The sequence below is a fragment of the Podarcis gaigeae genome (assembly GCF_964106915.1).
Source record: "Podarcis gaigeae genome assembly, chromosome: 12".
NCBI classification, from domain to species: Eukaryota; Metazoa; Chordata; class Lepidosauria; order Squamata; family Lacertidae; genus Podarcis; species Podarcis gaigeae.
The window spans coordinates 44,302,204-44,317,088 of NC_139688.1; the positions used below are offsets into that span (position 1 = coordinate 44,302,204).

General features: G+C 43.2%; 1 protein-coding gene and 1 long non-coding RNA gene across 5 annotated transcripts in view; one reads left to right on the forward strand and one right to left on the reverse strand.

The window, feature by feature from the left end:
- Nucleotides 1-373: 373 nt before the first annotated feature.
- The window catches only part of LOC310828534, a 76,563-nt gene continuing 62,051 nt past the window's right edge, over nt 374-14,885 (forward strand). Inside the window, exon 1 of the long non-coding RNA XR_014557010.1 lies at nt 374-672. This is a non-coding gene — a long non-coding RNA (uncharacterized lncRNA). The remainder of the gene's footprint in view (nt 673-14,885) is intronic.
- GADL1 (glutamate decarboxylase like 1) overlaps nt 9,321-14,885 on the reverse strand; it is a gene marked incomplete at its 5' end in the record, with an annotated part of 98,161 nt that continues 92,596 nt past the window's right edge. For all 4 annotated transcript variants that reach the window (XM_083705880.1, XM_083705881.1, XM_083705879.1 and 1 more), the window contains one exon: nt 9,321-11,076. In XM_083705880.1, coding sequence (XP_083562006.1) covers nt 10,903-11,076 — 174 coding nt within the window. In that variant the 3' untranslated portion in view covers nt 9,321-10,902. The remainder of the gene's footprint in view (nt 11,077-14,885) is intronic.

Consider the following 14,885-nt stretch of genomic DNA (forward strand, 5'->3'; position numbering starts at 1 on the left):
TTTGATTGACTCAATGGTTATGGTAAACCTGTTGATGACTGATAATGACTGCAAATAGTTATTAGCTAATGACTGCAATTAGTATAATAAACAGATTTACCATACCCATTGATCACTGCAGATGGTGACAGCAGTCACAAACTCCTACTTCTTGGGAGAAAAATGATGACAAACCTAGACAGCATCTTAAAAAGCAGAGACATCACCTTGCCAACAAAGGTCCGTATAGTAAAAGCTATGGTTTTCCCAGTAGTGATGTATGGAAGTGAGAGCAGGACCATAAAGAAGGCTGTTTGCCGAAGAACTGACGCTTTTGAATTATGGTGCTGGAGGAGACTCTTGAGAGTCCCGTGGACTGCAAGAAGATCAAACCGATCCATTCTTAAGGAAATCAGCCCTGAGTGCTCACTGGAAGGACAGATCCTGAAGCTGAGGCTCCAATACTTTGGCCACCTCATAAGAAGAGAAGACTCCCTGGAAAAGACCCTGATGCTGGGAAAGATTGAGGGCACAAGGAGAAGGGGACGACAGAGGACGAGATGGTTGGACAGTGTTCTCGAAGCTACCAGCATGAGTTTGACCAAACTGCGGGAGGCAGTAGAAGACAGGAGTGCCTGGCGTGCTCTGATCCATGGGGTCACGAAGAGTCGGACACGACTAAACAACAAGAAGGTGCTATTGGACAATTTTTTTATTTGTTTATATGTTTCGACTGCATCAGACCAACACGGCTACGTACCTGGGTTAAACATTGACAAGGAACGTTGAAGTTCTAAATAACTCTCACAGCTTTTTTTAATAATAAAAAAGTGCACTATGTGGTCTCGGGGCAGTAATTGTGTGTCAGGTTCTGATCCCGCCATCTGCAAAATGGGAATTCTAGGTATACATTATGCATGGGGTCATTATCGGGATGAATAATTTACACATACAAGCCCCTCAGTCCTTTCATTTGGAAACTGTGGTGTCAGAGAGTCTGCTTCGGAGTCTGGTTTCAAACAATTTGCAGGGTCCCCTGTACAGGGAAGGTCGTGTAAGGTCAATAACTTTTGATGACTACCCTGATGACTACGCTTGCTCCTGGCATGTTCTCATTTTAGGTATGGTACTTTTTCAGTGCGGGGTGTGTGTGTGCAGAAAAGATTTCAAGGGCAAACTCAGCCAGGAGATGGTATGTATGAAAGCTGAATGAAAGAAGTTAATAACACTACACACAGAGCGAATTGCATTATATACTTTTTGTTCTTCTGGATTATATAGATAACACAATTAGGTAAATCTAACTAATGGGGCTGCCTAATTGATGAAAGTGTGTATTACAGCATCCCATTTTAGGAATATCAGAGAGAGAGAAAATATTAACTGGTTTCAATTTTAGATATATTCTTGATTGAAAGATGGAAAAAACACATAATTACAAGTGCACAGAGCACATGGGTCCTATTTCTTTTCTTTTGTGTCTTAAACTGTGTTTCGACTCTGATGGCTTGTCAAAACTACGAGCTAAGAAGGGTTTGAGGAAAATGTTTTTGTGGAAAGCTCACCAGTCACGATTTCGTAGTGTTGTTGTAAAACTGCAACTCCCAGGGTTTTTGGGAGGGAGTCGACTGTGAAAATGCTTTCAGACTCCTCCTCGGTTGTATTGAAGTTGTGCTCCCGAGTTCTGTTGTGCCCAAGTTATTTAGGACTTGGATCATAGTACAGTACAGATGTTGAAGGACTTGAGTGTAATGGAAGGGTAGACCACACTGCTGTGCTTGCAGGAGCTACCAAGGAGATGTTAAATCACTTCCACACTTGGGAAGTGAAAGAAAAGCAGTTTTGTCCTGTTACTCTGCTAGGATCTCTTAAAAAAAAAAAATCACATCTGTTTTGCTGTTCTCCATAAACCACATTTGCCTCATTACATTTGTGTTGTCATAGTGCTTGTGTAGTCCTGCTTTAAGTGTTTTGGTGCGGCTTGCTATGGCAGCAGAGGTCTTCTCTAGGGCTGCAATACAGGCATTGGTGAACCCATCCCGGGCCCAAAAGAAATGCTGAAACTTGGAGTGGCAGGAAGCTAAAGTTGAGGCAGCCACGGAAAAGACCTCTGCTGCCATTGAATGGCATGAAAGACAGGAATGAATGGGTACAAGTGGGAAGAAGAAGAAGAGTTTGGATTTGATATCCCACTTTATCACTACCCGAAGGAGTCTCAAAGCGTCTAACAATCTCCTTTCCCTTCCTCCCCCACAACAAACACTCTGGGAGGCTGAGAGACTTCAGAGAAGTGTGACTGGCCCAAGGTCACCCAGCAGCTGCATGTGGAGGAGCAGAGATGCGAACCTGGTTCCCCAGATTACGAGTCTACTGCTCTTAACCACTACACCACACTGGCTCCAGTGAACTGGGAGCAGTGAAAAGTTGGATCCATTCATGCATCGGTGTGTTGGTTTCAGCATTGGGGGGAAACTGATACGGCTTTATTTGGTTCAATTTTTCATGGATTCCAAAGGAATCCCTGTTCCACACAGAGGGCATTTAAAATAGTCTCTCTTTGCTTGTTAAGATCTCGTTGGATGGCTGTAGCTCAGTGGTAAGAGCATCTGTTTGCATGCAGGTTAAATCCCAGGCATGTCCAGGTAGGCCTGAAATCCTTCTGAGTTAAATGGACCAGTGGCCTGGGAGAGTATAAAGGGATTTCCTGTGTCCCTATTTGTGTTCTGCTGCTTATGTTTGAATGATTTCATTCTTGCTTGGTTTATGCCTTGTGGCAGAAACAACAAATGAGAGTGTTGGTAACTCTCATAACACCCGTCCTGAGAGATTTGCATTGGCTCCCCGTACGTTTCCGAGCACAATTCAAAGTGTTGGTGCTGACCTTTAAAGCCCTAAACGGCCTCGGTCCTGTATACCTGAAGGAGCGTCTCCACCCCCATCGTTCAGCCCGGACGCTGAGATCCAGCGCCGAGGGCCTTCTGGCGGTTCCCTCATTGCGAGAAGTGAGGCTACAGGGAACCAGACAGAGGGCCTTCTCGGTAGTGGCACCCACCCTGTAGAACGCCCTCCCACCAGATGTGAAGGAAACAAGCAGCTATCTTCTCTTTAAAAATCTGAAGGCAGCCCTGTTTAGGGACGTTTTTAATATTTAATGCTGTATTGTTTTTAACACTCGATTGGAAGCCGCCCAGAGTGGCTGGGGAAACTCAGCCAGATGGGCGGGATATAAATAATAAATTATTATTATTATTATTATTATTATTATTATTATTATTATTATTTGTATGAAGGCATGAAGTTGGCGGTAAACATGCATCTTAAAAAATAAAAAAGTAAGAGTTGGTGAAAAGCTTTACTGCAACCTGTATAAATTGATTTAAAAAGGTGTAAAAGGTCATAAGGACCTTCATATATAGAAAAAGGGGAGTGGAGGAGTCTTAATTTATTTTTTTTTTAAAAAAAGCCCAGCCACTTGAAATCCATTCATACATTTTAACATCATTGCTGGTTTTCCATACAGAGGGGAAAGAAGGGAGATTTCATTCCAGCCCCCAGATAACCCCCAGAGGGGGACATCTGTGGAGAACTGTGAAGGTTTCCAATGGCCAAAGCAACTTTTGGGAGAGCCCCTTTAAACTAGTAAGATATGCAAGGCACAGCTATCGTAGGCTGTACCAAATATATATTCAGATCATGCTCGGATTTGCTTATTCTTTTCACTGCTCAGTCATCAGACAGTAATCCTCCCTATAAGAAGTGTGTGGATATATATAGGCTAACATGAAAAATGCACAATGATTTTCAAAGGCGCATATCGGGTGTTAGACTCATTACAATGGATTACTGTCAGACTCTTTTGACATCACAAGGTAAACAAGTGTTGTCACAACGAATGGAGGCATGTTAAGACCAGGCTTGGGGAATAAACCTGCAAGCTCTTTTGGCCTTGAAAAGAAGGTAGAGCAATATCTCCAACACATTTTCCAATCAACTTGGTTGCATGCCGTTGTCATCCTATAGATGTATTCCATACCTTTTTTTTGCCGGCAGCCTTTAATTAGCGTGCCAATCACAACTGCAGTTTAAGAATCTTTCCCCCCCCCCCTGATAGCATAAAGCAAGGCTCACTAGCATAAAGTTGTGGGAAATGGCAAACTACTTTTAATGTGATGGAAAACTTTCTTCCTAACTCATTATTACCATTAAGAAGCTACCTCCCAACAGGTCAAACTGTTTGCCCATCTAGTTATACTGGCAGTGGCTCTCCAGATACAGTGGTACCTTGGGTTACATACGCTTCAGGTTACAGACTCTGCTAACCCAGAAATAGTGCTTCAGGTTAAGAACTTTGCTTCACGGTGAGAACAGAAATCGTACTCCGGCAGAGCGGCAGCAGCAGCAGGAGGCCCCATTAGCTAAAGTGGTGCTTCAGGTTAAGAACAGTTTCAGGTTAAGTACAGACCTCCGGAACGAATTAAGTACTTAACCCGAGGTACCACTATCTTGGGCAGAGATCTTTCACATTGCCTGATCCTTTTGACTGGAAATGTATTGCACCTGAGATTTGTGTATGCAAATCATACTTTATATTGGAGGTTTGACAGCAAGAATCATTCAGTTTGTAACTTAAGGGTCAACTCTGTTATTGGTCAGGCAGCTAACCAAGAGGAGGCGGAGGAAGGGAGGTGTTGCTTAGCAACCAGTGAAGTTGGCATGATCTTTAGTGACGAGAAGCCTACTTCTGTTCAATTACCCGGGGCAATAATAATACCTTTATTGTCAATGTACAACCTGTGTACAATGAAATTGCAAAGGGCAAGGCTGGTGTATTTGGACAAATAGGGTACTGCACTGCCTACCTCTGTTTACCCTCAGCTAGTCCCAATCTGCCCCGTTTCTACTTAAAAACTCGCTCGTCAGTCTTGGTGTAGTCATTGCAAAACTCAGCAGGGAGGAGAATGGGGGCAAAACTATCATTCGTTAGCTCTGGCGCCACCTAGTGTTTACCTCCCTGCTTTCCACTCCAGCACTTTTATGTTGGGTGGCTTTTGAAGACTTGCTATTTGCTGGTAGCTGTTCGTGGTTTCTTTTATTGCTTTTTTATGATTTAGGGGTCAGTTTGACAGCTTTCTGATGACTAGTTTCCTATTGGTGTATTGGTTCCTTTTGAAAGCTGGCTCTGATGAGACAGAGTTATGTTTTAATAAAATAATAAATAAATAGAGCGGGTTCCATTTCTTTTCTAAACATGATTCTCAGTAAACTAATTATTGTATTAATTATGGGAATGGATTTTATAATCACAGCAGCTCCTGCAGCAATCATAGCGTGGCCTGCAGAGCCGCAAACTTCACTAGTAATTATTTTGCGGGAGCGCATTAAAGGCAATGCTGAACAAAATCTGCATACATTAGTAATTCCATCTCCCGCCCCATGTTTCCCGTATGAATTCTGTTTCAATGACTATGTTAATTGACAGCCGGAAGTAATGGAGAAGAAATTGCATGCACTCTTTAAGCTGCATGTACTTCCATTTAAATTAACATTGTTTATTTATCTTTTTGTTTTTGAATTGGCAGCAGAATTAAGCATTCTAAGCTATGTTCATTTCCCATAGGTGCACGCTAACCGCAGCAAGACTTTGGTCTAGATGCCGCTATAGGCACCAAATGCAACTCTTGGTTACCGAAGGAGCGCTTGACACCTCTTGCTTAGAACGTCAGGTGAGCAGAGCGAGGTTATTCCACTTATGGGAGCACCGCCTCTAGAGAACTAGCTTATGCTGATTTGTAGGGCCTGCCCATCCATGAGGCAAGGCAAGGTGGCTGCCTCAGGCGGCAGGATCCAAAGGGGCAGCAGATTCACTATTCCTCCTCTACATTGGCCTCTTTGTGACTGTGCTGTTGGTCTTCTCCCACCCTTGTTCCTGATGTAGATAGTCACTTACCCCTTCTTGCCTGGCAATGCCATTTTGTGATCGGCCTCAGGTGCCAAAATGTCTTGGGTCATCCCTGCTGATCTGTCCCTACACCAGTGTGGTGTAGTGGTTAAGAGCGGTAGACTTGTAATCTGGGGAACCGGGTTCGCGTCTCCGCTCCTCCACATGCAGCTGCTGGGTGACCTTGGGCCAGTCACACTTCTCTGAAGTCTCTCAGCCTCACTCACCTTACAGAGTGTTAGTTGTGGTGGAGGAAGGGAAAGGAGAATGTTAGCCACTTTGAGACTCCTTAGGGTAGTGATAAGGTGGGATATCAAATCCGAAACCTTCTTCTTCCCTTTGTTGAATGGAGGCCAGAGGCTATTAACTTTCCATTTGCTGAGTTTTTCCATCTCTTTACTCCTCCTCCGTATCGCTCATTTACAGCGAGAACAAAACGCAGAGGAAACAACTTATAAAATGACTTTCCCGTTGTCCTGTCACCCACTGTTAATTTGGTCTTGCATGAACTTAGTAAATCGATATTGCCCCTGTGCCCCTGTGCAATCAGGTTCTGCACTCAACAAAGGTTTAAAGAAATGCCAAAGCATTTGCAAGAAGCAGGAGGAAGAAATGAAGTCACGTTCACGGGTGAGAAAAACTTTTTGAGAACTGGGGGAAGGGGGCAGATATTGGTACAGCATAGGAAGAAGAGCTTCGGGGAACTGGGTATAGTCTTCCTCTCTCAGCCTGAGCAGTTGTTGCTGAGAAAATCAGGAAAATTGGGTGCCATAGCCCCTTACACCTGCTCCTGTATTTACTGCAAAATGGCTCTGTGAGCTTAAGCAACGAAAGCTTTGATTGAGACTGGGCAGAGGGGTGGAGAGCATTGATTGTAATAGCCTTCTAATAGACTTCTGAATTATCATTGCATGATATTCTCTTTACCTGCACTCAGCTACATTAATCAGCCAAATCTCTCTTATGTTAAGTGATAAAAGCAAACTAACTGAGGACGCAACTATGTTTTGGAGGTGTTGGCTATTACAGAAATGGGATTAAAAAGCAGCTACAGTGGTATCTTGGGTTAAGAACTTAATCCGTTCTGGAGGTCCGTTCTTAACCTGAAACTGTTCTTAACCTGAAGCACCACTTTAGCTAATGGGGCCTCCCGCTGCTACCACGCTGACGGAGCACCATTTCTGTTCTCATCCTGAAGCAAAGTTCTTAACCCGAGGTACTACATCCTGGTTAGTGGAGTCTGTAACTTGAAGCATCTGTAACCTGAAGCGTCTGTAACCAGAGGTACCACTGTACTAACAATTCCTTATTATAATGAGCACTGCCACTGTTTATTAAATTCGGAATCCCCTTAACTTTTTCTTCTACATAAGATGCTACGCTGAGACTTTAGAGGTGTGAACATAGGAGCCAACCACTAGGGGCTGAGGGGTCCTTGGCCTCCCCAGTAAAATATTTGGGCATTCCCATTCAAATGGTGTGTGTGCACTGCGCCATGTGGTTGATTATGCAGGGTGGGGCTTACCTGCCCTGCCCCCCACATTTTATTTAAGTTGCCAGCCCTCGGTGTGGATATGCAATGTTAAGAGAGATGATTCATCCACTATGCTCTGCAGCGTTGCTGGGGAACCTCCCAGATGTGGCCTCCCAGATGTTGTTGGACTTGCCCTCCCATCTTCCCTAGCCTGTGGCCACGGGTTGCTGAATTTGATGGGAGTTGGAGTCTAGCAAGGCCATAGATTTTAAGTGACTTCCTCCACGGAAATCAGTTGTCGAGACTGGTTTTAATTTTCTTGCTGCTGAGCAAAATCGCTGTATTTTTCCATTTCATCTTAATAGTATTCCTGCTTAATTATTTTCAAGTAACAAAATTAGTGCAGCGGGTAATTTAACATTTGAAGAAAAAGGATCTAATTTTGTACGTCTTGGTTTAATTTAATTTTTTTTTTAAAAAAAAATATTTCCCCCACGTTACACAATGCATTTGCCAACCAGAACAGCTTCAAGTTCATCCAACCTGCAATTAGCGTGTTTAATCATGACATAGTGAATTTGTGTGCAATTACATTATTTGTACAATTACAATGTTTCAGCATGTAGTAATAACATTTTTGCATAGGATAGTGGCCAACCTGCAGGTGTAAATAAATAGAGTGGATACTTTCCAGGCACTTGATAACCTGCCTGGATTTGCTGACAAAATTAAGGAATAAGATTATTTCAGATCCACAGCGATAAGTAAGAAGGGAAAAGAATTTGGCCAGCTGGAGCAGTTGCAACGACACATTGTGTGCTAATTCAGAAATAAAAATTGAATGTAGCATAAGCTTATTATCCTAGCTGCCAATGAGAGACCAAAGCAATTTGGTTTCTCAGTCATTCTAATGCTTTTTTAAATTCCTGCTCATGACAGAATCCTCTACGGGTGGCGCTGTGGTCTAAACCACTGAGCCTCTTGGGCTTGCTGCTCAGAAGGTTGGTGGTTCGAATCCCCGCGATGGGGTGAGCTCCCAATCCTCGGTCCCAGCTCCTGCCAACCTAGCAGTTCGAAAGCACGCCAGTGCAAGTAGATAAATAGGTACCACTGCAGTGGGAAGGTAAATGGTGTTTCTGTGTGCTCTGGTTTCCGTTTTGCCAGAAGTGGTTTAGTCATGCTAGCCACATGACCCGGAAAGCTGTCTGTGGACAAACGCCGGCTCCCTCGGCCTGAAAGCGAGATGAGCACAGCAACCCCATTGTCACCTTTGACTGGACGTAACCGTGGTCCTTTACCTTTTAAGCTACACATCATTCCCTTGCTCATAGGACTACATGTTGGTGGGTTAAAGTCTGGCAACAGAAAGGGCAGCAAAAGCAGGCATAGCAATTCCTTGGAAGCACGCAAAATCTGAACTGTGGGTATAGAGCATCCATGCTTGTCCGTAAGGACTGTTCCAGACATTTAAATGGAGGTACAACCAAGGGGTGAAGAATGCACTCTCTCCCCTGCAGTGAATGACGGAAAGCCAGCTGACAAAGGGACTGAGCAGAATTTGTTGATATATTTCCATCCCACCTTTCCTGCGAGGAGCTCAAGGTGGAAAACATGGTCTACCATCTCCCCGTTTTATCATCACAACAACTCATTGAGCTTCCTGCCTGAGTGGGGACTGCAAAACAAGACAACAAAATAGCTTCTGAGTAGGTAAGCGAGAACAGCAGGCTCACCACCAGCACCCCAGGGCAGTATATATAAATTGATTTAATAATTAAATGGTAAGAAGCGGTCCATCAGATGGAAACTTCCCCCGGGGCTTACTCAGGCCTAAAACTAGTTCTGGGAAGCTGAGAGATACGTGAGGTCCCTCTTTAACAAGTATTCAAGCTCCATTTTTATTTTTTTTTAAAGAAGAAATAGTCTGGATTGGTTTTTAAGAGTTATCAATGCCTTTTTATTCAAAGATTCAACTAGGAACACACATATTTTGCACATCATGTGCTGCACAAAAGCACTTCTAGGCAATTTGTTATGCACTACACGTATCATCACATAGATCTCACAGAAGAAGGTAAAATACAGATCTCTAATAAATTAATCATTACACCATGCCTGCAAATATAGCAAAACTTCTACATACAGCAATGGAAGAACAAGACCATGAATTACAAAGCAATTGGTTAAAACACACTGTAATAAACAAATTAAATAGAATGGATTAAACCTAGTATGGGTCTTTTCAGCTTCACAAAAAGTATTTTACTGTAAAACTATGTCTCTAAATATTATGGACAAATTTCAACTTATTACACACCTATATTATTTTTTTAGTGTAATCCCTCCATTTATACTCTGCTCAAGTGAAATTTGATAGTTTTTACATCTTTAGAAACACACCAGTGGATGAATCAATACAGTAATTCTTACCTTAAACAGCCACACAGCATAAAAAAATACAACTCTAGGAGATATATACACACACATACACATGTGGAATTTATTTAACTTCAATGGGCCTCTAAAATGCTTAAGAAATACCTTGCTGATGTTTTAGCAGTAGAAATTTAATACAAACTGTCTTAGAAACTGCGTACAATCCCTCTGACCCAAGATAAAAAGAGAAAAGAATGACGTGTAAATTACAACAGGATGGATTCAGACTAAATCACACTTGATGAACTTAGATCCCATTGAAATCATCACCCACTTTCCCCTCCATTTTAATGGTACCTAAGTAAAATTAACTTAGTCTTGCCCCAACCCAGTATTTTGTATGTAACATTTTGGATGCTTCCAGGAAAAAATGGTGGATGGTAATTAGTGCACAACACTTAATTTCCTAGTTCATAAGAAGAAGAAGAAAACTCTTGCATAAGTAGAGCCCACCAATCCTGAACATCTAATCTTCACAATGCATATAAAAGTACTTTTTTACTTAATACCTACTGATCTAAACCTGGCCCTACTACAGTGATGGCTTAACTCCATTCACTTTAACTAATTTATAACAATATATGTTAGCAGTTAATGGGGGCCCATTTTTAGCATTCAGTTATTAGCCAATGACATATCAATGTTAGACACAAAATGTCTAGTTTTGAAAAGCACCGGCTCTTTATTACAAGCAAGGCTACAAAGAATTGACCACCACTTCTCCAGGCGTTCCTGGCAGTGGCTTCAGCCAGCTGGGCATTTATCTATGGATTACGTGGTCTAATACCATTCATGTCGCAAACATTCTTACAGTACAACCCTAGACATGTCTACTCAAAGGTCAGTCCCCTAGAGTTCAAGGAGGCTTACTCTCAGAAAATTGGGTAGGGGGGGTGGCTAACCTTTGGCCTTCCAGATATTGTCGGACCCCATCTCTGACCAGCCCCGGTCAGCATGGCCAATGGTCGTAGATTGTGGGAGTTGTAGTCCAGCAACATTTTGGAAGGCCACAGGTTGGGCGACAATGCTGTAAACTCTGCACAACTAAGGAAAGCCTAGCGCTGTGAAGCGTCAACTACAAGTCTTTGCCTAGTGAGTCAATCTCGTCGAGCAGGAAGTCCATGTCCTCTCGGCTCACCTGGGGGCTGATAATCACCTGGCGGAAGAAGTTGACTTTGCCACGATGCGGCTGGTAGCCCAACATCATGCTGCCTTTCTTCATCAATCTCTCTTTAATGATGGGTGCAACCTGAAGGAAGGAAGGAAGTCATATATTAAGGATGGCAGTCTGCAAAGGGACTCAAGTAGGCAAGAAAGGGTCAAAATCCTTTAAAAGAAAATGAAATAAAAAGGGGGAGAATTAATTACTGAATTTATATACCGCCCTGTACCTGGAGGTCTCAGGGTGGTTCACAGGGAAGAAAAAGAAGAAGAGTTTGGATTTGATATCCCGCTTTATCACTACCCGAAGGAGTCTCAAAGCGGCTAACATTCTCCTTTCCCTTCCCCACAACAAACACTCTGTGAGGTGAGTGAGGCTGAGACTTCAGAGAAGTGTGACTGGTCCAAGGTCACCCAGCAGCTGCATGTGGAGGAGCGGAGACACGAACCCAGTTCCCCAGATTACGAGACTACCGCTCTTAACCACTACACCACACTGGCTCTCAAGGTAAAGGGACCCCTGACCATTAGGTCCAGTCGTGACCGACTCTGGGGTTGCTGCGCTCATCTCGCTTTACTGGCCGAAGGAGCTGGGGTACAGCTTCTGAGACATGTGGCCAGCATGACTAAGCCGCTTCTGGTGAACCAGAGCAGCGCACGGAAACGCCGTTTACGAATCCACGTATATATATCAAACCTTACATATGCTTGGTTTGATAAGAACCTGCAAGTTTGTACTGGCCTCCTTAAAAACCTTAGGCTCTGCTTGTTTGCTCCACCAAATCTCCCCCTTCCACATTGCTTCTACATATGGAATTCTGTCCCACAAACACATCCTGACTGGCTGGTGAGCCCAGAAACAGACCTCCTTCCCACACAGGGAGATGTGCGCACAACAACACATTGGCAGGATCATGCCTCATATCAGTTAGCAGAATTAAAAACTATGGTTTAGATAAAGGGAGAGGGGGGAAATGCAACAAAGCAGCTAAAATTAACATGATAAAACAAGCACGATAAAATATACATGGTGCCTCTTTATGGGTGGTAGCATACATGTTCAAAAGCAAGAGGCGCTCACTGTTTAATACCCGAGCCATTACGTTACAAAACTCAAAATAGTTCACTGTGGATCTGCATTGTCACTGGCAGAAAATGACAATTTTGCAATGAGCAGGTAGAAGCTTATTGGCACCAAGGTGGAGAACGAGTACAGTGCCCACTAAGGAAGGATGGCGGTGTAAAATGTTTGAATATGCTGAACTGGCTGGTCTGATGAACAGGATAAGAGAAAACAAAGATAAGGAATATAAGGAGGAATGCATGTTTATTGAATATTTTAAGAACCAGTATAGAGAAATGCATAGCTTAGCAGGTCTCTAGTAAATCCACCAGAGTTGAAATAGATGGAGTATTTAATAGATAACAAACTGGATGATTAAAAAGATGTGGATTATGCGGAGTAGTACAAAAGCAAAGGAATCAGGGGAAGTGTGGAAGGGCAGTCATATGGTATATGTATACATGCTGTATTTGGTATGAAGTTGTAAGTGGGATAGGGGTAGGGTAGGGGGTTAAATATGCTCTGTTCCCGTTTTTGAAAATGCAAATAAAAATAGAATAACGAAATTTCTGGCGCACCGCTTATTTTGTTATTACCTTTGTTTTTCTCAGTCAAAAGAATACACACAAGCTACTCCATTAGTTAATGTATCGAGAAAGAAATGTTGGATTAAAATGTATCACTTTTAAATGAGAACTACAAGGGTTAGATTCTGTTCCCTGATACAATCTCACTTCAAAACAAGCAATGCTGCTTTAGATTTTTGTGTGCGTGTGTCAATGAAAAAGAACAACTGGCCTTACAAGAAGTGTAGTTTTGGGAGTTGGGTGTCGTAACCCATGGAATGGGACATTCCATAGTGGAGTCACCAATTTGGGCGGGTCCCATCTCTGCAATACGCTGACTATGATGCCTGCTGGAGCACTGTACAGCCATAGGCTGCCTCAGCTGAGGACAGCTGGTCCAATTTGTAATGTCTGGTAAAGGTGGAAGATGACGACCAGGTGGCTGCCCTACAAATGTCCAACATGCGCCAGAACATGAGATGGACGGGGTAATTTAAGGGAATCGTAAAGCCATGAAAATATAGGCCTTAATCCACCTCCCTAAGGTTGCTTTGGAAACTTTAACCCCTAAGGTAGACGGGTGAAAGGATACAAAGAGTCAGTTTTCCTCCAAGGCGGCCATTAAAACGGCAAAGAGGCACACACATACACAGCCTCTGATTTTCACCAAATAAATACTCAACTCCTTTTGTCACACCATGGACCGGGAGGAGGATTATAGAAATTCAGACCCAAAAGTCTCCGTTTGCCACTCCGTGGACCAGAAGAATAAGGGGGCAAAAGCCTCGTGCCAAATCACTCAACTCCGATTGCCACACCATGGACCAGCAGTGGGGGGAAACAGAAGTTAGACACACACTCCCCGTCACAGCTACCAACCAAGAGGATAAGGATGAGGGCAGGCACTCCGTCACCGCCAAAGCAAACCGGGAGGCACTCAGGGCTCAATTTCAAAGGCAAATGTAATAGGAATGCTCGCTCCGTTGCCCGTGTTAAAACAGCGAACCAGGAGGAGGTGGCCAAGTCATTTTTAAATCAGAGCAAGAGAATGCGAATGCCACACCAGCAGTCACACAAGTAGCACACACACCAAAACGAAATAAATAAATACAGTTGTGACCCCAGAAAAATGGTGGCAACCACTGAGGGAAAGAAAAAGAGCGCGCCAACAGAGGGCTGGCACTCCTGAAGGCGGGAACGGCTGTTGGCACTGCGGCAAGGGCAGCGGTTCTGGAGAATTTATCAATGGAAGTAAACAACTAAGGAATAAAAGAAGGGTGGCAAATAAGCAGAACGACCAAACGTAGAGAGCAAATGAAGGGGTTTGTTTGTTTGTGGGGGGAAACACAACGCGCAGACAAAGAACTGTAAAACTAAAACGGGAATAAGGGAAATCTAAAGAAAAAAAGGAGGGTTCAGAAACTAGTAAAAAACTTAGGTGAGTCAGGAGAGCTGGGAGGAATGGACTGTCTGCATCTAGATAGGAGGAAAAACTGAGGGTTTCGCCTATTTCCCACAAGTCTTTGTTCCTGTCTAGTGTCTTGCGACATGGTGAACACCCATTCCACTGGATACAACGCCCCACAAACTAAAACTAGTATATAACTCAACCTCTCCCTTGTTCTTCACTAGGTTTACACACGCAACCCAATTCACTTTACGAAGGCAACAAGCTGGTGGTAAATTCTTCTGATACACTCAAACCTTTCTCTCTTCGTGGCACAACCTTCAGATATAAATATTTCTGATAAGGAGGAAGGATTTCATGAAAGGAGAGGACACAGCCTCTTCCATTTTGCAAATTAAGTCCAAAATGACATGTAGCGCCATCTTACACATGTTCAGGTTTACTCAGAGGATACGGAGTTTGTTGGTGACACTTCCAAGTGAGTGTGCTTTTAGGATTGCAGCTTCAGCATGTGATCTCAGGCATGTTGTTGATAACATAGGTGTTCCACGAATAATCATAGCACAGAAATTCACCCAAGAGTAGCCACATCTAGGTCTTCCCAGACTATGCTGGAAATCTTGGCCTGACAAGTACTTATTTAGAAAATAAATACATGCCATATAACCTTAAAAAATACAGCCTCCATTCAACCTGCTCTGGGCTCCTTCCTATGAGCAAATATACTGCGTTCTGATTTTGAAACTCATTTGCTCAACCTCAAAAAGGCAGTGTCAGAATCTGCCGATCGATCGATACGATAAATATGATGATGCCTACCTTTACTTAATAGCATTATTTCTCCTGCAACAAAGAAACAC